This window comes from Manacus vitellinus, unplaced genomic scaffold, assembly GCF_001715985.3.
Source record: "Manacus vitellinus isolate BGI_N305 unplaced genomic scaffold, ASM171598v3 scaffold_15_pilon, whole genome shotgun sequence".
In the NCBI taxonomy this organism is placed as follows: domain Eukaryota; kingdom Metazoa; phylum Chordata; class Aves; order Passeriformes; family Pipridae; genus Manacus; species Manacus vitellinus.
In genome coordinates, this window is record NW_021939122.1 from 8,885,708 (window position 1) to 8,912,547 (window position 26,840).

Here is a 26,840-nt window from a genome sequence, read left to right on the forward strand (position 1 = left end):
TAGAAACTGTACTTGTTTTTGAAAATTGACCATAACCGAGGGCTAAAACAGTTGGCAGGTACAAGAATGTAAATACAGAAGTAAATTGGATGTATAGTTCCATATTCATGAATGGCCCAAGCCTAATTGCATTTTAAGCAGATCCTATTGAAGGTTGCCTGATTGCTTGTCTTGCTTTTCCCATGCATTTCAACACTGTCTTAAAACACAGGGATGTTCATAGTGCTGTACAGCACAACACAGAATTTAAAAGCAAAAATAACATTACATAATTGGTAACTGTAAAGATGAATTACAGTACATTTAAGTAGTTGTATGGCATTTTATTTCTAACTGCTGTACTTCTTTTCTCCTCTTCTTTTCATGCCCTGGTCTTCATTCCTGTTGGTGCTTGTATCTTGGTTTAAGTTGTAATTCTTGGACAGGTGAAATCCCTTCCAATTTGTTTATGTCGTTGTGGGTATGTTTCTGAGAGCTCAAAATGTCAGTAATCATTCCATTAGTGATTTGGGATACAGGGAGAGCAGGAGGATCCCTTGAAGCAAAACTGCTTGAAGAATTACAATGCTGATTTCCAAAGTTTCATTTTCTATACGTTGAGCAGACAGAATTATTTTTAGCTCTTTAATTTTAGTGTGTTCCTACAGCAAATGTTTGGATGCTTGAATTGTCACTACTACTTGAACATCAGTATGCTGGAGAAGGGTAGAAGGAGGAAATGTTGAATAACAGACATCTGTATATTACAGCTTAAGACATCTTTGTCTTGCTTTTCAGACCATATGATTATTGGAAATTTACCAGGATAATCTTTTCACTTAAGACTTTTTTTTTTTATTTTATTTTTATTCTTTATTTACTGCATGAAAAGACCTGGTAGGTTGCTCTGAAATTCTAAAAGACTTTGTGGTTTTTATAGTCTCTTACAAACTTTGTACCAGTGTTGTGATTTAACCCCAGCCAGCAACTAAGCACCACGTAGCTGCTTGCTCATCCCTCCACCACTGGGATCAAGGAGAGAAACAGAAGGGTAAAAGCTGGAAAACTCATGGGTTGAGATTAAGACGGTTTAACAGGGAAAGCAAAGGCTGCACACACAAGCAGAGCAAAACCAGGAGTTAATTCACTGCTTCCCATGGGCAGGCAGGTATTCAGCCACCTCCAGGAGAGCAGGGGCCCGTCAGGCACAGCAGTTACTCGGGAACACAAACACCATCACTCAAATGTCCCCCACTTACTCTTTCTCCTCCCCACTTTGTATACTGAGCATGATCCCACATGGTCTGGAATATCCCTTTGGTCAGTTGGGGTCACCTGTCTCAGCCATGTCTCCTCCTGATGGGCCACACTCCCCCAGCCTCCTTAACCAGGATCATGAAAAGGCCTTGGCTCTGTGTAAGCTCTGCTCAAGCAACAACAACAGCATCTGTATATCATTAACCCTGTGTTCAGCACAAATCCAAAACACAGCCCCATACCAGGCACAGTGAAGAAAATTAACTACCCCAGGCAAAACCAGCACAACATGATAGAACTCTTACTCACCAGCTGTTCAAATTAAAATGCAAACCAGAATATTTCTGTGGTTTGCTTTAATAAAAACAACAATCTCTCTAACAGATTCCACCTTGTTGACCAAGCTAGTATCTGCTTTTTCACAAGAACAAGTATTCCCAGGATTAAAATGCTTAGTTCTTTGCTGAATATTTAATAGTGCTTCTTTCGTATAAAAAAATGAAATCATGCAAACAGATATGAGACCATTTTGTATGAAGGCACATTAAAAATGTTAACTATGTCTATTGCCTTTTAGCAATGAGAGATGAAATAATGCATCTACTAAAAATAAGTATTCTCATTCTGGTTTGGATATTGCATAACTTCTGCAGAGGAGCAAGGGTTGTTTTGTATGTGTGTTCGTGCTAATCATGTGGTTCCTTAAAAGCTGGGGAGTAAAAATTTCTCCCTTTCTCACCCCAGAGGAAATCTGCATCCCTAAAACATTCTTTAGTATATTGATTTAAAATATTGTCTCAAAATTAGACCATCTGTGGAGCAAGTCCTGCTTCAGTTTTTGAATCTGTTGTTAGAGAATGTGTCTTTACAGTTCCGTGTAACTCTGACATGTGCTTAAGTGCATCTAATGCTGGCTGTTTACCTCACTGCTCTCCTGCTACTCGAGCTGCAATGCAGGGATTAAATCATTAATAATTTGAAAATCTTCATAATAGGGGCATCTAGAACTAAATACAGTAGAATCCTGTTTTCTTCAGCCTTCTTGGATCATTTAGTGATTTATGTGTACCCATTAGATGAACTGGGAGGGATAAGAACAAGGGCATTTACAGTATTAGTCTACATAATTAAACTTTTCAATATATTGCAAAATTCATCCCAAGTGTATTGTAAAGTAATGATACTATAGTTGGAGACATATCCACATGTGCCTGCTTTGATTTGCACCCCACTTTGCTGCGCACATTAGAAATAAATAACAGAATGTTCCTGGTCTGAAGATGCTGTGATTAAAAAAGAACACTTACATTGTACATATTTTGATGTTGTAATGTGCATTTAAGTCATCTGCACAAGACTTGACAAAGTTTGGTACTGTGCTATTCAGCATCTAGCGATTATTAAATATGTGTAGGAGGTAATTGTGCTACCTTTTTTAACCACTTCAAAATTCTTAGAAATACCTGTTTACTCTTGAAGTTAGCCACTTATTTCCATTGAATACTCTTTTGTATTGTAGTTTGTTCAAAAGAATTAAAGGAGTTTTCTTGATTCCTGTCATGTAGACTACTGAAAAAATACTGATTAATTTGTAATTTTCTTTTTTTCATGTTTCTTTTCATTTAGGTGTATTCTTTAGTTCAGAGAGCATCTGCATGATGCTGTTAGTCATATGGTTTAGTTTTATGTAATCATGTAAGAGGCAGGGAATTGAACTTGCTGATCCTTATGGTAACATTAACTTGATAAGGTTAACCTTAGTGTGTAGTTTGGTATACATATACTTGCTATCCAAGGTACCCTGTAATTGTCCAGGGACTGTTTGCAGAAATAAATGCATTCTGGGGATGGAGCAGAAACAGTGCTCAGAATAATTTCTCACACTCTCTTCTCAGACAAATTCATGACAAAGTGCTTTGTCTCTTTGTTTTCAGAGTTGCAATAGTTTCCAAGTCTTTTGAAGGAAAAACTGATCGAACAGAAGACTGGTATGGAACACAGTACAAGCAAGAAGCGATTTCTGATGAAGTTATTAAGGCATGTTAAAACTTTTAATATATTCTAATACCTGCAAATGAAAGTCAGTGGCAAACCCTTTGTCTAATTTTCCATTTAGTTCCAGGGAGAGGTTAAATCTGCTGCTCTACATAGCATGAAAATCATACAATAAGTCTGTTTAATGTTATGTGTTAAAATGTTTTTTGCTGTAAATGATCCATAATATGCAGTGGCTACTTAAAAATGTAAACATTAACTTCTTAAAATGTAATAGTGTCTATTATATGTTAATGAACTCATCTGTACTTAAGAAAAGAATCTTTTTACAACTGTTACATGTAACTATTTTTGAAATTTACTTTTGCAACATAGAAAACACATGTATATTGCCAGTTAAATGAGATTCTAAAAATGAAAACTCCGGTAAAGGAGGTGAGAAAATCCTTATTGAAACTTGTTATTGTTCTAATCTTTTAAGAAGAGATGGCTGCAAAGTATATACCTCCAAGCTGAATTGGACCTGCCAAGTGTGCTCTGAACAGACATTACATAGGAACACTTCTTTTTGCTTGACCACACCTATGTTCTTGATTAGAATTCCTGTTGAAGTATTTCATTTAATATTGTCATTTACAGTTCATAGTAGCAGAAAATATGAGACATAAAACACACAGTACTGTAAACTTTTCAAAATTACCTTTTATCACCATCCTCCTTCTCAGAGTACTTCATCCTGCTGATAGTCTACTTTGACTTGTTTTCCCAGCTATGTCTCTCTTTCCCTGTTATCTTAATAGTATTTACACATAAGATGGTGGAACACATTTTAAAATCTTTTGTTTCAGCATGAAATAAATATATATCTATTAGTTAAGCAGAAATTCTGCTTAGCCTCACTGTTTCTCCTATTTATCTAGAAATGGCAAAATGCTGACTTGAATGGGAAATTCAAGCTTCCGATGAAGAATGAGTTCATTCCTACAAACTTTGAGATTTTACCATTGGAAAAAGATGCAACACAGTACCCTGCCCTTGTCAAGGTAAACTGTCTGTATTTGTCCCATTTGCTAACTAACCTCCTGGGAAGTTAATTCCTCTGTGTTTCTAAAATACAGATCATGTCATATTTCAAAATATAATAAAAAAAAGTACAAAACTTCAAGATACTGCTGTAAAGACAGTAGTGGATTATGACAGTTTGGATTCCTATGTAAATGAATCTACAAACAGCTTGAACTCTTTCTGCCCTTCTGAAAGGGTGTTGGCACTGATAAAAATAGTAATAAGGCTGTTTATTCAGCAGAAGAGTGACTGCCACTCTTACATTTTTTTGAGCAGTGTTGAGTAAGGCATGGGTATAGACAAGGCTATTCTTTTGTAACTGTGTGTGGAAAAAGCGTGTGATGGTGTGGAAAAAGGGAGAGAGAGGTGTAAACACGTAAATAGACATCACTCTCCAGTTTCCTAGAAGCATCATTTCATGATCTCAAAATATTTAGAAAATCTCAGTTTTTCTGAGTATGTAAAACATAGAAAAAATTACTTCTTACTATTGTAAAGCATGGTTGTCTTTGCTAATGCTCATCCCTGTTCTAGGCTTAGCTGGAGGATAAATAGGAAAAGTCTTCAGCAATTACGTGTTGTACTTCATCTTGAATACTCAGTTCAGGAATACTTCTTTCACACTACATGAATAGAAGTCTACTCTAGTGCAAAGATATACCCTTCAGGAAAACATATTTGTTCTGCATAGGACATTTTAAGTGTATACTTGAAGAAATATTATTAATGGAGAAAACCTTTGAGCATATGTTTATATTCATCCTGAACAAAAACCTTACACTTTAGCAGGGACACATACTACAGCTTTATTAAATAACACTAACTGGTGTGCTGCAGGAACTTGATGGTCCTTCAGTGTCTCTATAGCAGCTTGGTAATTGATCCACACAAAAGCTTTGCTTTAAGATGTCATTGCTTTGGAAATGTGTTTGCTTTTGGTTTTTCCTTTCTCTTTAAAATATATTTTCTGAGGGAAAATGGTTTTAATCTCATGCAGTTGATGAAATACACTTTATCTGTTCTGCCTGAATCTCTTTTCTTATTTTTCTCTCCAGCTGTATGTCTGTGCCATTTTCTTTTTGTAGGCACTGACATTTGTCTGACCCCACAGCAAAACATTGCAAGAACTAAATCAGCAAGAATGATGTACAAAAACCCCAGCTTTTCTGCTGCTTTGTGTCCCTAAGTGAGCTTACTAAGGACTGGACCAGTGTTGTGGAGAAAGGGAGGGACAGGAACATAAGTGCAGGAACAGGATGGCCATTTTCACTGGCAGAATGTCACTATGTCACCTCTGTTATAATGGCACATCTTGCCCTGAAAAACCCTCAGGATAGAGGGCAGTTGGGATATGGGCTGTGGCCTGAGGGCCATGCTGTTCTGTGGACTGCAGCTGGTGATGTCCAGCTGTTGGATCGGGTCTGCAGTACCACAGACAGGCTTTACTGTTCAGCATTCTGTCCCTCATATAAGATGTATTCTAAATGGCATCATAGCAATTTAACAGAATAAAATCTTTGTTGTCTTTGAGCGAAGCTGTAGTTTGGCCTTTTAGCGTGAGTCAGATATTGTGGAGGAAGGTGTGCTGTAAGAGATGGGACTTAATTGTTTTATGCAAAAAAGAAGAGGAAAATACCATGCTAAATCCCTGAGCAGCAAAGAAGATCTGCTCAAAAATATGAAAAAGAAAAATAATCTTACATTTAAAAGTTCTCTCTTGTTATGCATGGCAGTGCAAAGAAAAGGTGTTGGGGAGATAAACTTAACTAAAGTTGGAAAAGAGATGGAGCATATATGTTAGTTTTTGTGGGAGAAAAAGCAATAGGGGAGGTTGTTTAGAGTCTTTCCTGTACTAGGAAGTTATTCTGAAAAATTTTGGAGACAGATCTTTTAACTAATTTCCAAATAATTTTACTACTTTTTCTAAATGTGTATGTGTTATTTGTTTCTGATGTTACATTCAAACACATATAATACATTTTTTTTATATATAAAACATTGATAATAACTCTAACAATAATACACAGTTATATTCTTAGTTCTAAACCACATAATGATATGCTGCTCTAGTGCTGCATAAAGACACATCTTTTATTGCCAGCATTATCAGGGAATTTTGTGCAGCTAACTCTATATTTGTCTTTTATCATTCCTCTCTAGAAAAGTAGTTCCCATTTTGATCCTAAGCTCATTCACAATGCTGGGGCCATTTAACTGCTTGGTAAGGTGACATGTGGTAAGAAGGGAGTCTCAGTACAGATAGATAGATGTATCCACAATGTATATAGCAAGAAATTGAATTTAGGGAGATAATGCTAAGTTGAGATTTGAAGTGGTGAAAAGACATTTTTTTTAAATAGTGCCATATTCTGCAGTTAAAAGTCAAGTGACTTTAACAAAACCTCTTTTCTTGACACAGGACACTGCTATGAGCAAACTGTGGTTCAAGCAAGATGACAAATTTTTTTTGCCGAAAGCTTGTCTCAACTTTGAATTTTTCAGGTATGCAATATTGAGTATATCACATAAATTGCTCTCCAAAAGTCTCTCGTTTATTGGGAATCTGCATTTCTGTGGCAAAAACTTCCTTGCGTGCACTGACACTTGGAAATGTTTGTCCTTACTTTGAATATACAATAAGGTATAGATATCAGGAAGGCTCATGCAGTAATTGAATGGCAAGCAGTTTGAGGCTCTCCATCTAGATTAACAGGAAAAGTTTATCTAAAAATACTCCTAAAACAAATTTTCTTCTATGTTTTATTTGCTATACCTGAAATATGCCTGCCAATAGGAGCTACTACTTGTTGCAATATACTCTTTAAAAATGTGTGTATTTTTACATTAATTACTAGGTCACAACTGTTTTAAGATCTGTGTTTTCTTTATGAAATGCTATTCTGATAATGATTTTAGGTTCAAATTCTAGTTTCATTTGCATAATGCAAGCCATTATAAAATGTGCTTAAAATTTTGGTATTTTGCTAAACTGACAGCCACAACTGATTTTTTTTTCTCCAAGAGCATTATCTGTATTATCAATGAATGTGTGATTTTCACCCCAAAATGCATGATACAAAACTGTAATGTTAATCCTGGTCTTGCATTATTTTCATCACAGGAAAATTATCTTTCTTTAAGTAAACATGCCAGTGATGGACCTTCTTAATGTTCCTTTCAAGTAATAAATTTCTAACTTTTGAATTAAAAAAATACTGCTGTCTTTAGAGTGCAGCTGTTTCTGTGTTGGAAAGGTTGAAAGGTAAAAAAATTCAGGGACTTTCCTTTTGCCTAATTAAATGATTCAGTGATATTGCTGGAAAGGCTATTATGATGGCTCTCACAGATGCTTTTAGATGCACTGTTGAGTCCTTGTTTTGAGGCACTACTTGAAATTTTTCTTGAAGAATTTTAGATAGAGGTTTTTTTCCAGAGTGTGTCATATCTCGGTACTGGTGTTGGTGAACTAGTTGGGGAAAATAGGTTTCCTGGAAATTTCCTCCTCCTTTTTATTTTTTTGAAACCACAGTGCAAATGTTACAACTATTTCAACTTTGAGATGTCAGGGAATGGAGGATCAAAATGGTAACTGCCCGTCTCTTATTCAGAGAGCAATAATTGCAATTCTTTGCCTTCTTTGTTCCTACTTGGTGGCTTTCCTTGTACTGTGTTTGGCTAAAATCCAAAACAGGATTTTATCGATGGACACTGAGTTTGTTATACAGTTGTGGTGGTTTTTCACATCAGTTTCAAATAACTATGAGTAAACCAGTCTCTGTACCAGTTTGTGAAGGATTAAAAGATAATAACTGACTTTTTGTGGAGCACACAAAGGTATAAAAGTGTGTGCACATACACACAATATCACGGAATCATTTGGGCTGGAAGGGACCTTTAAAGGTCATCTAGTCCAACCCTCCTGCACTGAGCAGGGGCATCTTCAGCTGGATCAGTGGTGATGGTCTTTCCCAGTTAGATTTGTACTTTGATCTCAGTGAGGCCTTTTAAAAAGCCAGGAGCATTTGAGCTTTGATGATCAGTGTAGTGGAATGACTTGACTCTTTCCTCCTGGGAATGGTTACAGGTGGAAAGTTGGGTTTTTCTTAGGGTTGGGAGTGAGAGTTCTTTCCTTTTCCTTAAAAATAAGATGGTGATTGCACGTGGACATAACAATACTGGGTACATCATCTCCAAAAGAAGGTGTAAGCAGATTTGTCAAGTTTTGGTACTTAAAAAAGAGTCTTGGTGAATCTCTCTCAATCTCTCTCTCTCTCTCTCTCTCTTTTTGGTGATGCTGATGGTCATTGAAGGAAAGGTGAAATGTGCAGTGTTTATTCATGAGACTCAGTGAAATCACCTGTATCTCATGTGACCAAGTGAATTGCTGAATAAAGCCATCTTAATGACATGGGTTTTCATAAAAACTTTTAGCCTTAATTCTAGATCAGAATATGAAGGCTTTGCTGCCTTGTAGCAGATTACAAGAATTTGTTCATACTACAGGCTGCTTCAGTAAGGTAGAAAAAAAAGATTTCTTCTGCTTGCAGCCCTGGTCATCATGAATCATAGAAAGAATTCCTGACCCAGATGTTATAGCAGCAATTTCTCTGTAAATTAATTAAGAGGAAGTTGATGATGATGACTTCTCCCTCAAATACACAAATCCCATAGGAACAATGATTATATGAATCTCTTGAAATCACATTATTCCAAAACTGAAAATTCTTACAGGGATCCTTCTTAAAGAAACACCACAGTAAAAACATCTGACATAGGACTTACCACCCAACCTAAAAGATGATGATAAGCTTTTGCTTTTGTGTGAATTGCAGCTTAAGAACTCAACAAGTATCCTTTTTTAAAAGGAAGCAGAACAACCATGTAATGTGCTGATGTTTTGAAAACTCTCTAAAGGTAGTTATCAACTCAACACTTCAGTGTTGATTCCAACTATGTCACTTACAGCTCTGTTTGAAAGAGGAAAAGACTGGACTTTATGATTTTTGAAATACACTGTCAGTGATTAAGTTGTTCTGCTCGAGTCTAGTAAGAAAGGTAGACTAGAAATAAACATTTATTTACAAAACTGTCAGTAATAGGAGGCAGCTCCAAGAACAGTGTTGTAATAATTTTCAGTTATTTTTTTTACTTGAGGATAAATGATTTAGTAGTCATGATTATTTTCAGAACTCCTTGTTGGCCTCTGCCAGCTAAACGAGTATACAGAATTTATAACTGATACAGACATAGTAATCGCTCCAACTGATTAAGCCTCTGTTGTAGTATCAAAATGGAAAAAAAAATATAATGAGTTTGGAGTAAGGCTTATGGTAACATAGGATTGACCTAAATCTTGCTTTGAATTCAGTCTTAATTAAAAAATTCAATCATAATTGGATTTGCATCATTTTGCATATTGAAATTGCTCAGTTTTGGGAAACTGTAGGGAGAAATGCAAATGACAGCCCTTTTGGGTTTTTTACTGACAGGTTTGCTTCATCTGGGCTAAGATTTTGGACTATAGCAGGCCCTGCTTCTCTAATAGCTTTTTTATTTTTTTAAATCTGTTCCTCTGCTTTCTTTCCTTAATCTAAAAGGAAGGAGAAATCAAGGCCTTACTAAAAACAAGCAGGAACCTTCTAAAAATACCTTTGAAATGTATTTTAAAGTTATCAGCTTATGTTTTGTGGTCATGTGATCTTGGTTTTATTACAGTAATGTTGGTATACACTGAGAAATACCATTCTGTATAGGTGTAAACATATGTGATGGCATATCTCTCAATATCACCATTAGTGACTGCTTGGAGAAAATAAATGCAAATGGCGTGGGTTTGAGTTGTAAGCTATATCCTGGCAGCATATTGTTTCAGATACTGCTGATTATTCCTGTGAAATTGATAATGAATTTATATGCACTTCAGAAGCTTTAGAAATAAGTAATCATAGTACAAATAACTTGACTTCACAAATCTTTAAAACACACAGGTATTTAACCGTTAGCACAGTTGAAACATGGCTTCAGTCTTTCAGAGGCTCAGTTTCTCTTTTAGACAAATTTGCAACAGTATTGTGTGTGATCAGATGCTTCTCATGCAATAGTAAGTCTTGTATTGCTGTTGCCATTGAAAAGATAACACAAAAAATTGTGTTGTTATGACAGTGGATATGCCAAACTTCTTTCCAGAGCTGAACTTGGCGTGTACTGCATATTTTCATACCACAAATTGTTCATCTCTTAATTTTTGTAATAGAAAGTACATTATTTTCTGATAGCATATGAGTATTAACTAAATTAATGTTCAGTGTGTGGGCTTTCATATTGGTCTGTTAAATTATGTTGGTATATTTAGTTTATTTTACTCCTGGTGAATTCTGACTGTGCAGCCAAGTAAATATAATGTGTCTTGATTTATGAACACAGATAGAATAACCCTGGAATCTTCAATATATTTAGGCATTCCCTAAACCATAAGCAAGCTAAGTAACTATTTTCAGGTATGTTCACATTTGGCTTCAAAACAGGTATCCTTCATAATCGGATCCATCAGCATAAAATCACAGAAAATATTGTTTCCTTCAGATCAAACTTAAAAGGCCAAAAGAAACAGAGAAATAATTTTAAACTGCGTATTTTACTTTCAACATTTTCTTCCAGCCCATTTGCTTACGTGGATCCCTTGCATTGTAACATGGCCTATTTGTACCTTGAACTACTCAAAGACTCCCTCAACGAGTATGCATATGCAGCAGAACTAGCTGGCTTGAACTATGATCTCCAAAATACCATCTATGGGATGTATGTAAGTACCCAAATCAAGGAAGAGCTTAGAGCCTTGAAACTACTTCCACTCATCAACATTTTTATATTGATTTGATGGAAGGACTTTTAAATAAAAAATAAAGGCTGTTAGTCCTTTTGATCTTGGTTATTAACCATTCTTTCTTTGATTTGAATTTTAAGTTGAATTTTGTTCAAAGTCTTCAACAGTCTTTCAGTTCACATTAAGCAAATTTTCTTCTTTATTTTTGTATCATTCATGAAATTAATTAGTTGTAAGATTTCTTCCTCCATTTAAAAAAAAAAGGCAACCCTAATCCAAGCTTACATATTGGTATAAGTTTGTCAGATGTCTACTAAAAACTTTCTGACTGATGGGGTAAAAGACCCCCTTTTCATGCTATTAAATAACTGGTATACTTCAGCTTTTCTGTTCAAGAACTACTGATCATGAGGCTGCATATACATACTCTTCAGTCATATTTCTTCATCCATTACTTTGTCACTGCTTGAGGTATCAAAGCATTTCTTTTGTTTTTCTTTTTGTTAGTCGCTACATTTATGCTGATCCTCTCCATTGCAACATGACATACCTGTTTATCAGGTTATTGAAGGATGATTTAAAAGAGTATACATATGCAGCACGCCTCTCAGGTTTGGTCTATGGCATTGCATCAGGAATGAATGCAATACTTGTAAGTAAGAAAACGCAGGAGGAAATTAAACAGCTTGGGAGTTGTTGAGCTTGGAGAAAACATTTGACTTCTGCATTTCTAAATGAGATGGTTAATGTTTTTTTCCTTGCATATATCTCATGAATTAAAGGCAATGCAAAGCTGTATTTTGTACTGAGTGACCTGTTTAAGATTGCAGTGTCTTGTGAACGTGTGTGCAGTGCAACTGTTGCGTTCTAGTTCACCTTTTTACTTGCTTGCATGGTAATCTGGAAAGTACTATTGCTGGTTTCTTTATAAAAACATTAACTTTTCTGTGGAATGAATCTCAACGTTACAGATTTTGTTACAGTTCTCTAATTCTGCCGTAGTGAGCTGTGGAAATGGATTGTGCATGTGTTCATTAGATTGCAATGCTGGATATTTATGGCTTTTCTTTAGTGTTTGTTTTTATTACGTGTTTTATACTCTGTTTTAAAGTGCCAACAATACTTGATAAATACTGGTATTATGATAAGTGATTATTTCTTACTCATCTTCTCCTATGAGATTTATAATGGGAGATTTTAGTAGTCTGTCTTGAAGTTCAATTAAAATCTTTTGTTAACCATCATTATATATCAGAATGTGTTTCAAAATTTCCTGTAGAAGTGTTGTTTTCCAGAGCATCTTAGTAAAAAAATATTCTGTATATTCTTTATGTTTTCTGTATGAGAGAGAGCTGCAATTTCTTTTTTTATCCAACACAAATGTGATTTCCTTGTAGCATTCACTTGACTTGCTGCAAACACGGTTATCTATTCTCGGTTTAAAACTTGCTGACGTTTCTGTGGTCAGGATTAATTAATTAAAGGGAAAAAAAAGTGTGTAATTTTCTTAATTTTTAGTCACAGTTTGAGAGTTTAGAGTTATTTCAAATATTATCTGAAAACTTGTAGTCTTTTGTATTGTGAGAAGTTTTATAGTTAGTAAGTGTAACGGTACAATGTTGATGCTTTAAGCAAGGGCAGATACTACACTGAAAGCAGTCACCCATGGTGATTGCTGAACACTTTGGGTTCCTTTGCCAGTTTAGGATACCAACCTTTTTCATAAATTCATTTATGATAGCTTTTTCTTCAAATTCATGGTTCAGCTATGTTTCAGCAACCATAGAAGAAAAAAAAAATTCTTTCTACTGGAAAGCAGGAATTCATCTATATGTTGGTTTGTGTTCTAAAGTTTAGTTTTACTTTTAAAAAATTACACTGCACAAATCCAGTCAAATTCCTGCTTTGAGATACCAGATTTTGAAGTTTTTCCCACAAAAAAAAGGCCTTTTAGTGTCTTTTTTTTTTTTTTGCAAGAGGAATTTTCTGTAGCTTGATGGAATAATATAATAATTTTAATGTTATTTTTTTAATAACCTAGTTTATTTCATGTATACTTTAAAAAAAAAGTATGATCAGATCAATATCTCATTACAATTTCAGACTAACTACCTTAGTGTTTCAGTCCAGCACCGTCCTGGTTATAAATTGTGCTGCTGTTGATAGCACCCCTTTTCTTGTAGTACTGCTTAGTTGAGCTTACATAAAATATATTTTTGATCAACAACATAAACATGAAAGAAGATTAAAAGTAAATTGGAGAGAATATTTTAGAAGGTTGTGAATCTAGACTTCATTACTAAAGTGAGAAACCCAGAGTAAAACCATTTCAGTGCTCCAAAGGTACAGTTTACTGACTAGATTCAATATTGTAATCATTAAAAATCTGTATTCTGAGTACAGTTTGCTTAAAACAACATGAAATTACGTTAATTCATTTATAACTCCTGAGCAAATGTGCAATATTATATTCATAAGTTCTCTTGTGATGAGTAAAGGGGTTTAATTTTAGAATGAGTTAATGTTCAATAAATGGTGAATTTAGAGTAAGTATTGAAAAGTATATTGCTCATTGAATTATACAAGACTTGGTAATTGTTTTATTCTTTTATCTTCCACATTTAAAGCAAATTATGCACTTTTTCCATAGCTCTCTGTAAAAGGTTATAATGACAAGCAACATATCTTGCTCAAGAAGATTATTGAGAAAATGGCTACCTTTGAGATTGATGAAAAACGATTTGAAATCATCAAGGAAGCGGTAAGCTGCAGGAGAAATTTACACTTTGGAGTCATTTAAAATCGAGTGCATTGACTTGATATGAAATCTGAGGGCTGGCTATCCATGGAAATAAAGAGTGACATTCTACCTTAGTGGGACTCCAGAAGTTTTTTTTCTCTTGTCTTTTTTGTGGTTATGAGTTACTCAGAGTGTTTATATTACATTCTTTGTTTGAAAATAACCAGCCCTGTAATCTTCTTTTAGTCAGTTTTTCTTATGATGTATGGAGGGATTGCAGCTTGCTTTGATAGGAGTAGAAATCTAAGGGGGGGCACGCAAATCTTAACTTCTATACCCTGTTTTACAAATTGGAATGTTTTCAGTGGGACCTAGCCATGAAAGAAGGGGGAAATGGATGAAGGGAGAAAGGAGGTGATGAAAAATACATTTTCTAATAACTTTATTCCTCCACCCCTGGTCGGTCATCATAGAATGTGTATTTCGTAGGTAGAGCAACTTGATTTAAGTACTTATTTAGGTCTAACTGCAGTAATTTAATTTTCAGTCATTAATTTTATGGAAAAGTTTGATTTCATGCTCATTTCAACTATTCTAATGATTGCAGCTTAATCCAAAGGCTCAGAAGCCCATATTATTGCCAAGGTCACTTAACACAATTTTTTTAGCACGTTTAACAAGCAAGGTAATGTTCCTGATATCTGAAATGTGTCTTTTTGATGCTACACAAAGTTGAGACTGCAATGTTAATATTTTTTGTTCAGACCTCTATTTCTAAATTTCTAATTTGAGCTTAATGATTTTCTTTTAGTACATGAGATCACTTAACAACTTCAGGGCTGAACAGCCTCACCAACATGCAATGTATTATCTCCGACTCCTGATGACAGAAGTTGCTTGGACCAAAGATGAATTAAAAGAAGCTCTAGATGGTAATGTTCTGCTACTTTTAAACTTTTTTATTTTTATTCTTTTTCTTATGGAAAATGTCTTGTTACTAAACTAATGAGGGTACCTATTTTGAGCTCTGCTTGCTGTTCAAGTGAAGCCCCTGCAGTGCCAGACCTGAGCTGATGCTGGTCTTGCTGTACTTGTCCTCCAGTTTCAAGAAAGTAGAGTAGTTCAGGCCAAAAGGCCTCAAATGGCAAAACTTGCTGGTAAAAGTTCAGGCAAAATTTGAACAGTTTTGGGGATATGAGCCTGGGCCATTGAATCCAGTGCTTAATCAACACTGATGAAATCATTTGGCTGTAGTTAACATCTTGCAGATGCATTGGAGTGTATCTGCATTGTGCAGTGCACAAACTAGTTCGTTCTTTCCGTTATCAGGGAAACCTAACTCATATTTCTGTAGATAATAAAGAACTGTAGCTAATAAAATAAAAGATGTAATTTCTGTAGATAATAATAAAGAATAAAGAGAATTATGGATCTTAACAAAAAGCAGGCACCCCAATATATTTGAATGAAGAAGGAATTTCAGATTAAAAGATTTAATTGATTTTAAAGGCCAGATGGAGTGGAGGGCTCTGAGCAACTAGGTCTAGTGGAAGATGTGCCTGCCCACAGCGGAGAGGTTGGAACTAAATGATCTTTAAGCTTCCTATGATTGTAGTAATAGCTGAAGATTTTTCTCCTGCCTGTATTTTGCTGTGTTGGTAAGAAAAGGTGGTCACTGGAACAGTTTGCAAAAATATCTTATAATAACTTCTTGGAATACATAGAGACATTCTTTTCAAGAAGAGTATCTGGCTTTTGTATTTGTTTGAAGATATGGATTCAGAATACATATCCATGTACACCCCATCCATTCAACCATCCTTTCTCTTTTATTGCATTGATTTTATATGTTAAATTATATTTTGTGTTATATATGAAAATTGCTTTGCAAGGAGAGTGTATATTGTGCCCTATATGTGCACTGGGTTATATTGCAAAAATATTTTTCTGGTGTGTTGTTTGTTGCAAAGATACTGTCGGAACACTGTATTTAAGTTGATGATCTTTTTTTAGTCTATATGGTAAATGCACAGTGTATTGCTTGAGTGTTGTAAACTACCTGCTGCTTGTTAATAACTAATAACTAAGGCTTTTCCTTGGAACACTACCCGAATGATTGCAACAGTTGTCTCTGGAGAATGAATGTTTGTTCAGCATGACTGGGAAGGAGGTTTTTGTTTTTCTTTCTTTTGGAATCTGGGTCAGACAGCATGTGAATTCTAAACGAAATAAACTATATGATGAGTGCTGCTATTTGGACCTGGAAGCATTCCAATGTTGCATTTTTAAGGAGAGATTCACTTTTTCATGATAATGAGTTTCTCCTCCTTTAAGAAATGCACTGTATCTAATGATGACTTAGGTCCTTGTTAATTTAAAATACATGTGAATGATTTAACTGTCTAAATATCTATTCTAGATGTCACCCTTCCCCGTCTCAAGGCCTTTATAGCACAACTGTTGTCACGGTTACACATTGAAGCTCTTCTCCATGGCAATATAACAAAACAGGTTGGTGTGATACTTTCTTTAATGAAACAGTCTTTATTTAAAAGCAGCATAAAAAATGGAAGACTAGTTTAATCTTCTCAGATCTTAAAAGAAGTTTTGCCAAATGTGATTTCATAATTTAACTTTGTACTTTTTTCATCTTTATGGAAATATAAGTGTCGTTTTTTCCCCTTTAGATTTATTAGGCTAAGTGCTGCCCTTATAGTGCTCTTGGAAACTGAATAAAAAACAACTTAAGATCTAAGTATTTGAAATTCTATATTGCTTGTCATTACTGTGATCAAGCTGCAAAAGGAACTATGTGCTGCAGATCCTGCTTTTTTCCATTTAAAACTTTCAGACTAACTAGCAAAGATTCAACAATCCAGTATCCCTCCAAGTACTTCACACATAGCTAAACAGGAATAGTTCACCATAAAAAAACCCAAGTGTCAGCTCTTATTTTGGGGAGTAAAAGTCAGACAAGGAAAGCGTAACCCTGCTGCTAGGTACAGAATAACTAATGATCACTGAAATGCCTCTTATGTTTTCTTTTCCAGGCTGCATTAGGAATTATGCAGATGGTTGAGGACACACTTATTGAGCATGCTCATACGAAACCACTCCTTCCCAGTCAGCTAGTGAGATACAGAGAAGTTCAACTTCCTGACAGTAAGTGAAATGATTTATTTATGATTTTTTAATATACATTAAATTGAGATTCTCCTTGTTAATGCATATTACTCTGTTGCTAAGAGTGTGTTTTGAAATCAGACTTACTTCCAATTATTTTAGACTTAAAATTCAAAAATATAATTAGGGTGTGGTTTTGTTAATAAAATTACATACCTATTACATGATCTTCCTGTAATACTTGAAAATTAGTTTGATTTCATTTTTAATTTTTGTATGTAAATTTGAGTTCTTGGGAGTTGGAACTAGGCCATCTTTAAGATCCCTTCCAATCCAAAGCCTTCTGTAATTCAGTCCTGATTCTCTCCTTATAATTTATGGAAATAAGAGCCCTGTCCCATTCTCTGCAGTACATAGTATACACATTTGAATAAACACCATTCTTTGAGCATTTTTGAGTATTAATTGACCATTTAGTGAAGGACTGTTCTAAACGACTCTTGCTATTTTGAGAAAACTAAAAGCTCTTACACAACTTTTTTTTTCTACAAATATAAATTCTTTTGATTGTGTACTTTTTGTATGATTTTACTTCTATGGTAAAAAAAAATCTCATATATATATATATAAGAAAGGAGGTTCTAGGTATTGCAGAGAGTGATAATATATCTAGCTATACAGCCAAAGCACATTACCCATAGCTGGTCATCTGTCTGTGGAAACTATCATAACATTCTTTCCAAGAAGTTATTGGTATTAAATGTGGAATTATTTTTAATGTTCATAATAGTTTCTGACAGATTGTCTTTAGAAACTGTTTACATTGTAGAGGCAATACAGAATTTCACCCAGCTCCAAAAATATTTGCTTGAGGAGAAGCAGCCAGTTTCAAGTTAGTTGCTGATATGCTCAAGCTGTGACATTTTAATGTGTTAAAATAATATATTCTTTTCTAGTTTCATGAAAAGTATGCTGTTAGTGGAAATTCTGCTTTAATAGTTCTCAACCATTTATTATAATTCCATTCCACAAACCATTCTCATTTTAATTGTCAAAAATAAGAACATATGTTTTTATGAACTTATATGTTTTAACTTTGTCTTTTAGGAGGTTGGTTTGTATATCAACAGAGAAATGAAGTTCATAACAATTGTGGCATTGAGATCTATTACCAGACAGACATGCAGAGCACATCTGAGAATATGTTTTTGGAACTCTTTTGTCAAATTATCTCAGAGCCATGCTTCAACACCCTGCGCACCAAGGAACAATTAGGTGAGTTCTCCTGTGGTGATGGGGTGTGTGTTTATACACATGGATGCACACTCACACACTCACATGAGATTGTGGTGAGGTGTTCTTTCCCTGCTGGGTGAATGCCATTTAAAGGGCACTTGGTAAATTTAAATATCTTAACTGCTGATGACTCAAAGAAATGTTACTGTACACAGTCTCTACAATGAGAACAAGCACGCATCATATTTCAGATAAGCCTGAAATATCTGAAACCAACTCTGACTAAAAGTTTAATCACTGTGCAGAAAACTTCCTATCAGAACTTTTACCAAAAGGAGATGGATCAGTTTCCTAAATTTCTAAATCATCATAAAGAATCAGTATTAGTTTGATCTTTTTTGCTTGTGATCCTACTTCCAATTGCACTTGATGATTCATAGAATCACACAATCATTTAGGTTGGAAAAGGCTTTTAAGACTTCTAAGATCATCAAGTCCAGCTGTTAAACTCTAAGCCCTATTTTAGGGATACTGCTGAGTGGGTAATGGGGAGCTACTATGTTGAAGACATAAATACATTTTTGGCTTTTTAAGAATAGAGATGTTCATCAGTAAGTAAAGGTAATTGTTACCTGAACCAGTAAGACAGAACTGGTAAGATTATTCCAGAGTAACAAGGAAAGAGAGAGACTTTGCATGATGGTTCACATGATTGAAATACTGGAGAGTAGGAGTACAGGTTTTCCAAAGGTGAGAAGCAGGCAAATGTCTCAGTGTGATGACTGTGAACTACCAGGGATGTCAGGCAAGATTAGACTTCTTGTGAACAACTGGCAGAATCAGCTATAAAATATTCATCATAGGAATTTTAACAATCTATATGTCTGCTGAAAATAGGATAGAATCCAGGTTATTTAACAGATTTTTGAAATGTGCTGGTAGCAGGTTTTGTATCAAAGTTGGAAGTAGCAGGTAAAGAGTGGGGGGGAAACAGTGAGCAAAAACTGTATTGTGTTCAGCATTACATAACTGCAGAGGAAAGACAGTAGAAATACCAGCAAAATTCAATAAACTTCATGGAGTTGTTAGTAAGATCTCTGAGAAAGCTTAAGGGAAAAGGAGTTAGCAGTTTGCTAAACAGTAGAAGCAATAACAAGAATTATTTCAGTAAATGCTTTAGCAGTATGAGAAAGTGAAAGAGAAAAGTTGGCAGTGGTGGAAAAATCAAAATGTTTTATGATGGCTTTGTTAATTTTCACTTAAAATGTCAACTGTGATCAGATGATTTCTGATGGACTTGGTGATCCAAGTCCAAGGCTTACCACTGAACAGGAAAATAACAGATTAATTGGGTAGATTAAATTTTAAAGAGTTCAGGTGTGATGAACTATACATTCTATTATAAGGAACAAAATTACGAAATCCTGGAATTAGAGGTCTTATAATGATGATAGATGGAGTATTGGAAAAAATAAACATGGGTAAATGCTACATGTTGCCTTAATAAAAGGAAAGAGAAAAGCAGGGAATATATATATAGATTAGTCAGTTTAATCCTAATTCCTGGAAAATACAGAATAAGTTACCAAACTAGTTCTGAATTCATAGAAGGTAACTGAGAGGCTGTTACTGGAGTGCCTAGGTGGAAGTGCTACACATTTGGATGCAGGACTTCAGAAAGTCATGACTGGAGGATAGAGAAGTTGATTTGAAAAACAGTTGTTCTACAACTGTGAGCCAATGTTATTTGGTATTTTCATCCAAACTAGATGATAGAAGAGTGAGTATACTTAGTAAATCTTCAGATAATACTAAGTTGGGAGAGGCTGCAAGTGTGTGGGAAGATAGAATTAGAATTTAAAATTAGTTTGACATTTTGGAAACATGACTTCAATGAAGATAAGATGCAGTTTGTTAGGAACAGTTTGGCAGGAACAACCAAACTGTTGTTCCAGATACAAGCTTGTATCTGTTGTTCCAGATACAAGCTGGGAAGCAACTGGCTAGGTAGCAGTTCTGTAGCAAACTCTACAGGGTACAGTGGGTCAGAGGTAGGACATAAATCAGCAGTGTTGTCCTGCTGTGTAAAATGCTGGGATATATAAATGGAAGCTTTCAAGATGCACTCACAATAATAGTCCTAAATTGTTCAGGTAGGAACTTTGAAATACTGTATCCAGTTTTGACCTGAGCATCAGGGAACTATGAGAAAGCTATAAAACAACATTTAAAGGAAACGTGACAGATTTATTATTAAAAGAGGGGAAGAAGACTGAAGAAAGGATTAGTTGTTCAGATTAGCAAATGCTGCAACAGTAAGAAAGGGAATAATACTTTCTTTTTCTCTAGCTGATAAGATGGGAAGTAGTGGTCTTACATTATAGCAAAGAGAATTCAGATTAGATGTTATGAAAAAACAGTAAGTTTCTAATGTTGAGTCTAATGAAGCCTAGAGTACAACTTAGTTTTAGAAACCTAATCCTGATGACAGGATTTTGGTTTTGTTTTGTCTTCATCTGCCTCATCTCCTCCTTGCCCCTCCCCTGAACTGATATTTACATCAGTGAAATAAAGATGTTTTAAAAAAAAACAAACAGTGGCATATTTTGAAAAAAACCTGCATCATTTATAATACAGAATTAAGTTAACATAACATTACATTCCTGTCAAATGTGCCATGTTTGGCAAACTTAATGCTGCAAGAAGGGATTTCTTTTGATAACTGGCTGTTCTTGTTTTGCCAAGGTTACATTGTGTTTAGTGGTCCACGTCGGGCAAATGGCATACAAGGACTGCGATTTATTATCCAATCTGAAAAGCCCCCCCACTATTTAGAAAGCAGAGTTGAAGCGTTCTTAAAGACTATGGAGAAATGCATAGAAGATATGACAGAAGAGGCCTTCCAAAAACATATCCAAGCTTTAGCAATTCGTCGTCTAGACAAACCAAAGAAGCTGTCTGCAGAATGTGCTAAATACTGGGGAGAAATCATTTCCCAGCAGTATAACTTTGACAGAGGTAAGAAAAATGATAATTCCTTTGAAACTGAATGCTTTATTTTGACCACTATTGTGACTATTTAGTGTCATATTCACTTGGGAACAACTTAAACTTTTGTATAGCTTATACATAATTTAATATATACTTGACAGATGCATTCACATACACTCTGACATTCCTGATAGTACATATGAACCCTGTTCCTCTTCCCACTGTGCAGTTCTTTTGAGGGAGTGATGGCAGGGGCAACAACAGGTATTTTAACTAACATGCAACCTCTCTCATCTTGGTGTAGATTTGAAAAAACATTGATTTTTTTAATTTGTTTTTTTTAAATCCATGATACTTTGAAGATTATAAGCTTGTAGAAGACCAAATGAGATGCAACTTGTAGTGTTATTACTGAAAATGGACTGGCAGTTATTTACAATGTGATCCTACATAATATTTGTGTTTTTCCTTTTTCATCATTGTTTGAAGATTTTAATCCAAAATACTGATATACATTAGTAATACAGTTTCTAACATTAAAGAAAAAATCAGTTTAGGTACAGTCAGCTTTTCCTCACATTTTTGTGTCTCGTCTCTTATTCACAACTGTAATTTTCTGTCTTCATGCATAATATACTTCCTCCATAAAACTCACTCTGTATTCTGTGACTTCTCTTCTGCTTTACATGCACTGTATGGGCTTTCCACGAGTCTTTTTGCTTGATAATGACTCACTAAACTGTTATAATAATGATGAGTTTTTGACTTGTCATCTGGCTTGTCTAGAGAAAATGAGAGCTACTGACACAGTTTCATGCCTGAACATAAGGAGTGGTGTGGAAACTTATCCCCTCAAGTACTTTTTTTGTGTATGATGAAATGGTTTGATTTTCCTCGGCCTTAAGTGTTTCTGGTTTTGGATCAATTTTATCTCTCTGGAATTCTTACCTCTAACTGTAGCCATATATTTCATATCTAAATCCCACCAACCTCACTCTTTCCCTTGACTTTTATATCTTTAATTCCCCTCTACCCACTAGTAATTTTATATCATTAATGATTATAATATGACTAGAGTTGTCAAAATCAGAAATTCATATTCCAGCCTTAAGAAGTGGATTTTTTTCTTCATACTTTTACAGTTATTACTACTTTTAATGTTGTTACCCAAATGTTATCTAATTTTCTGAACTGTGTTGTTGGGGTTTTTTATTTCCTGTATATAGAACTTCATATTAATTACAACCTGCCTTACAGACTTGTTAGCTGCCTGTTTGTTCTCTTGCACACATTTATTCCTTGATCTTCCTGCTCACCCTAAGAAAAGCAAGCATGCCTACAACAGAAAACATTTCTGCTTATGCAGCAGTGATATTAGATGATTAGTTCATGATAATTTAATTTATATGTAGTAATGTAGCAACTGACACACATTGTCCCCAGATCTCTTAGAGGTGATTACTCCTTAACAGGTATGATGTAGGCACCATTCCTTATATTCCTTTAAAAAGTACATCCTTCCAAAATACGTCCTACCATCCTGTTTCCTAACCTTGAATGAAAACCATCTGCATTAGAAATGTGTAACATTGATTTGAAGACAATATACAAAAGTAAGCATATCTCTTTTAGCTACTGAATATCCTACAGTGCAATCAGTATTCTTTAAACATGCATTTTTTAATAAGTCCAATCAGATTTACTGAAGTATAACTTTCTACCAAGGTTCCAATGACACTTTTAGTGAAGCGAGTATTAACTTGAAAGATAACAATGAAAAGCATATTATTTACAGTCAATTACAGCATCTGAATTTGAAAGAAATACACTTTGAATAAGTAGTTTACTAATAACCAGCTGTGATCTGCAGACTTACTCTAATTTTTACTGTTGTTGTGCAGATAACATTGAAGTGGCTTATCTAAAGACCCTGACCAAGGATGATATTATACAGTTCTACAAGGTAAGCTAGTCCTGTAGTTAAAATGTTACTTGGAAAGAGATGTAGGTACAGCTGAATCTTATTTGTGCAAGCTACAAAAGGATATACTGACACCTCTTTTAGGTAGATGATATAATTGATGCAGATTCCATAATAATAATTTTATTTCCTGAATATTACTTAGTTTAATGGCAATGGTAAAAATTGTGGAGAAGGATTGAGGTTTGGTGCAGTTTTTATTTTTTTCTTGCCACTCCTTTTTTCTCTTGTTTCATTTATCCTTCCTTCACGGATATAAAATGTGCTGCTCTATGGCCAAGCCTGGCCAAAATTGCACATTTGTTCTTCTATTTTTTTCTTCAACCGATAAATGATTCAGCCTGTTTTGTGGCATGAATTGTGAACGAAACAGATATTTTGAAAGCTTTGTTCAGGGTGGGGTTTTTCTTCCTCTAATAGTTGGGCAGCGTGAAGGAACAGCATAATGTTGCAGTATTTGTGCATTGTGACTCAGCATGGAGTTGCTGGATAGGTACTTAATACAGGCACTTGAAATACTAGGAGGGCATCTGTCCCTGTCGTGTCCGTGTCATTCACCCCCCAAATATAAACAAATTGGGCATTATTCTTCCCGTTCTGTAATATGTCATAGTCAGTGATATTTCACTATATTGCAAAGTGTTCATAGTGTTTTATTACTTATGGAGCTCAGGGAGTACTACTGAAGATAAGTTCAACTTAATGTCTTCAGGATTTATTATTGGGTGGAAAAATTTCTGCCCCTGAAGAAGCATGGATATGTCTGTGTCTGCATTCTTTTTTTCCTCTCTTGGGCAGAGGGGGGGTAATGTCTTTCAAAGTGGTTTGTCTTTTGTACTCTGCATTATCCTTTTCACTGTCCAAGGTATTTTTACATTGCTGTCTGTTTTTATAAGAGTTAGTCCTTCATGCTTGAAACTGGTTATTACTTACATGGCACAGTGAACACTGACATCTTTGGGTGGGTTGTTGGTTTTTATTTTTTTTAATAGAATGATACCATAGGTGAAGATATGCAGCAAATACAAACTTAGTAAATGGAATTTCAGCACCTGTTGTTTAATAAATAAACCTGTTGTTTAATAAATAATAAACTCAGCTAGTCCAGCTGAGTTTAATAATTGTGTTCAGGGTGATGTGCTTCCAGAAGACTGCTAGGGATTGAAAATTCTGCAGAGATTTTAGGTTGCATTCCTGATACTATGATAGTTAATGGGTGAATTTCTATTACTTACAGTTGTTCTGAGTTCCAAAGGATACATGAATTTATTACCCTGATTGTAAATGATTCGGCGTATACTGTGTGGATGACTTTTATTCATATTTGAAGGGACATCCCAAAATTCATCCCTCATTTTAAAGCTTAGAATTAAAATTTAAACACTCTCATTCTTTTTACTGTTTTATAATGTCTAAGGGATACTTCCCACACCTGAAGAACTTGATGTTTTTTACTGCAGGTGCTGTTGGCAATAGATGCTCCCAGAAGACACAAGGTATCAGTGCACGTCCTTGCAAGGGAAATGGATTCCTGTAAGTATTGTGCTGAACATCCAGCAAGTCATGGTTAGACATAGCCACGTTCTGTGATACAAATGCACTCAGCTTTAGAGATTATATACCTTTCAGAGGCAAAAGTATTTCTTTTTACACGTTTCCTTCATGTGGGTGCTTCAAATTTTCTGGTTAATGTTTGTGACCAAGTTCTTCAGCCATTCTAAAGTATATTGATATTAAAACAATATATCCTAAAATAGCGCTTCTGTTTTCAACAGGATATTTTAAAACAGACATAAAATTCTGTACTACTCCTACGGGGCAAAAAAACCAGCCCAAAATTAGAATTTGCAGTATCAGTCCAGTGTGGGGGTTTTTTTTCTGACAAGCAGTGAATGTCCACAATGTTATCCTAACACCCTCAAAGGGGAAAGTAAACCCTGAAACAAACAAAAGCCAAAACCTCTGGGAGTATCAAACATTTTATTTAAACTTTAGAAGGTCAATATTTATTTAGGTTTTATTTTGAAATAATATAGATTAACTGTGCATTGTAAACTGTATCGTCCCATTTTAGAATTCAGGAAGGAAAAGGTTAAAGTGTTTCTGTTTGATATGAATAAACTGAGAGGAAAAACTTCTGAGTTGTTTTGTGCAGATTTTTCACCAGTTTATACTGGACTTAAATTCCAACATGCATCTGGTTGCAAAATCAAGGATATTAAAGCTTGTCTGTAGTACCTGGAGAAGCAGATAGCTGTGTGCATGTCATGAAACTCCTTTCAGCCTCAGAAGGATTGACTTTTATGGTACTGTAGAAATTGTAACTGCAGCAGAGTGAGGAAGACTTGCTTCAAAGCGTCTTTCCAGTTTTCATGACTTGTAGTTGCTTAATAGAAACAGTCTAGAGCTTTTCCTGTCTAGAGAAAACTTTTCAGAATGTGGTAACTGTGTTGCCAGAATGGTTTATTATTTTCTTGGACTGGTGGTGGTTACTTTTACAGGGATTATAGTAAGTTATTCTCTCTACATACTCCCCATTTAGTCTGGCATTTGGCCTCTCTTCTACCATGAAAGAAATTGAGATTGAAATGCAAGAAGTAATTTGGGGGGGAATTGGAGTAGTGCATGCAAGGAGACAGGCAGGGAAGATTTTGGTTGCTATCCAGAATTTCGGTGCCTGGAGTAACCTCTGTGCCTCCATAGCCATGTCCTTATCAAAAAGATGTGCTGTTGTTGCATTGCCCTTGTATGTACCACTGACATTTGCTACTTTTCTCATAATTTGTACTGAGAAATAGTTTTAAGTATTTGTTGATCAGTAGATTAGCAATTTTTATTTCTACATTCTTTTTATGTGTAAGTAAAATGAATAAAAACTCATGTTCTCAAGTCAAATCATGGATTAATTTCTGTATTTCTAAAGGCAGCCATGGAGTACAAAAGCAAAATGTTTAGAAAATTTTATTTAGCAATACTTAAAAATTAAACCCCTGTGCTTTATATAGATACCTGTCTTTTAAGAGAAAACTGATGTAAAAGATACTGATTACATTATGGTCTTGAATTAATTTTGATGATGTTAAATAGGCCCTGTTGTTGGAGAATTTCCATGCCAAAATGATGTGAACCTGGCACCAGCACCACCTCTACCACAGGTAAAAAGAAACAACACACAATACAATCCCAGGCTGCGTTCCTAATCTAGAGGTTTAGTATCATTAAATACAAGTCTGTAGGGAGAAACAAACTTCTTGAAATTCATGCTGTCATGGGACTGTTTCATCCTCACTATCAACAGGAATTTTTCCTGATTTTTCTTTTTAGCAATCTCTCCAGTTACCTTTTAGTTAACTGAAGTGAAAGCTAATAGCAGTAGTAAACTCTACTGAGTGTCTGCACAGTGGAGTAAATACAGGTGATTATTGTCTGAAAATACTGATTGTATATGATCAGGTATATCAAGTGTCAAGAGAAAGATGCATATGCATCAAAAATTTTTATCATCTTTGTTTAAAAAACCCAAACAACCAACCCCCAACCCCAAAGCAACAACAAAACCAACTATTTGGTAATTTTCTTAAAGCCTAAAATATTAATGCACATTTTTGTCAACATATAACCTGTGGAGGAAACAGTTTGATAAATTGTAT

At 35.0% G+C, this 26,840-nt stretch overlaps 1 protein-coding gene across 2 annotated transcripts in view; it reads left to right on the plus strand.

Annotated features, from left to right (window-relative positions):
* IDE (insulin degrading enzyme) overlaps positions 1–26,840 on the plus strand; it is a 48,497-nt gene that overhangs the window by 18,349 nt on the left and 3,308 nt on the right. Inside the window, exons 11-23 of one of the 2 annotated variants that reach the window (XM_018069185.2) lie at positions 3,171–3,273; positions 4,152–4,274; positions 6,716–6,798; positions 10,954–11,098; positions 13,770–13,880; positions 14,671–14,791; positions 16,279–16,370; positions 16,910–17,021; positions 18,090–18,257; positions 20,964–21,236; positions 23,111–23,172; positions 24,651–24,723; positions 26,278–26,345. In XM_018069185.2, coding sequence (XP_017924674.1) covers positions 3,171–3,273; positions 4,152–4,274; positions 6,716–6,798; positions 10,954–11,098; positions 13,770–13,880; positions 14,671–14,791; positions 16,279–16,370; positions 16,910–17,021; positions 18,090–18,257; positions 20,964–21,236; positions 23,111–23,172; positions 24,651–24,723; positions 26,278–26,345 — 1,534 coding nt within the window. Of the gene's footprint in view, positions 1–3,170; positions 3,274–4,151; positions 4,275–6,715; positions 6,799–10,953; positions 11,099–11,626; positions 11,772–13,769; positions 13,881–14,670; positions 14,792–16,278; positions 16,371–16,909; positions 17,022–18,089; positions 18,258–20,963; positions 21,237–23,110; positions 23,173–24,650; positions 24,724–26,277; positions 26,346–26,840 lie in introns of both variants that reach the window. The other variant, XM_018069186.2, reaches the window with a different exon arrangement.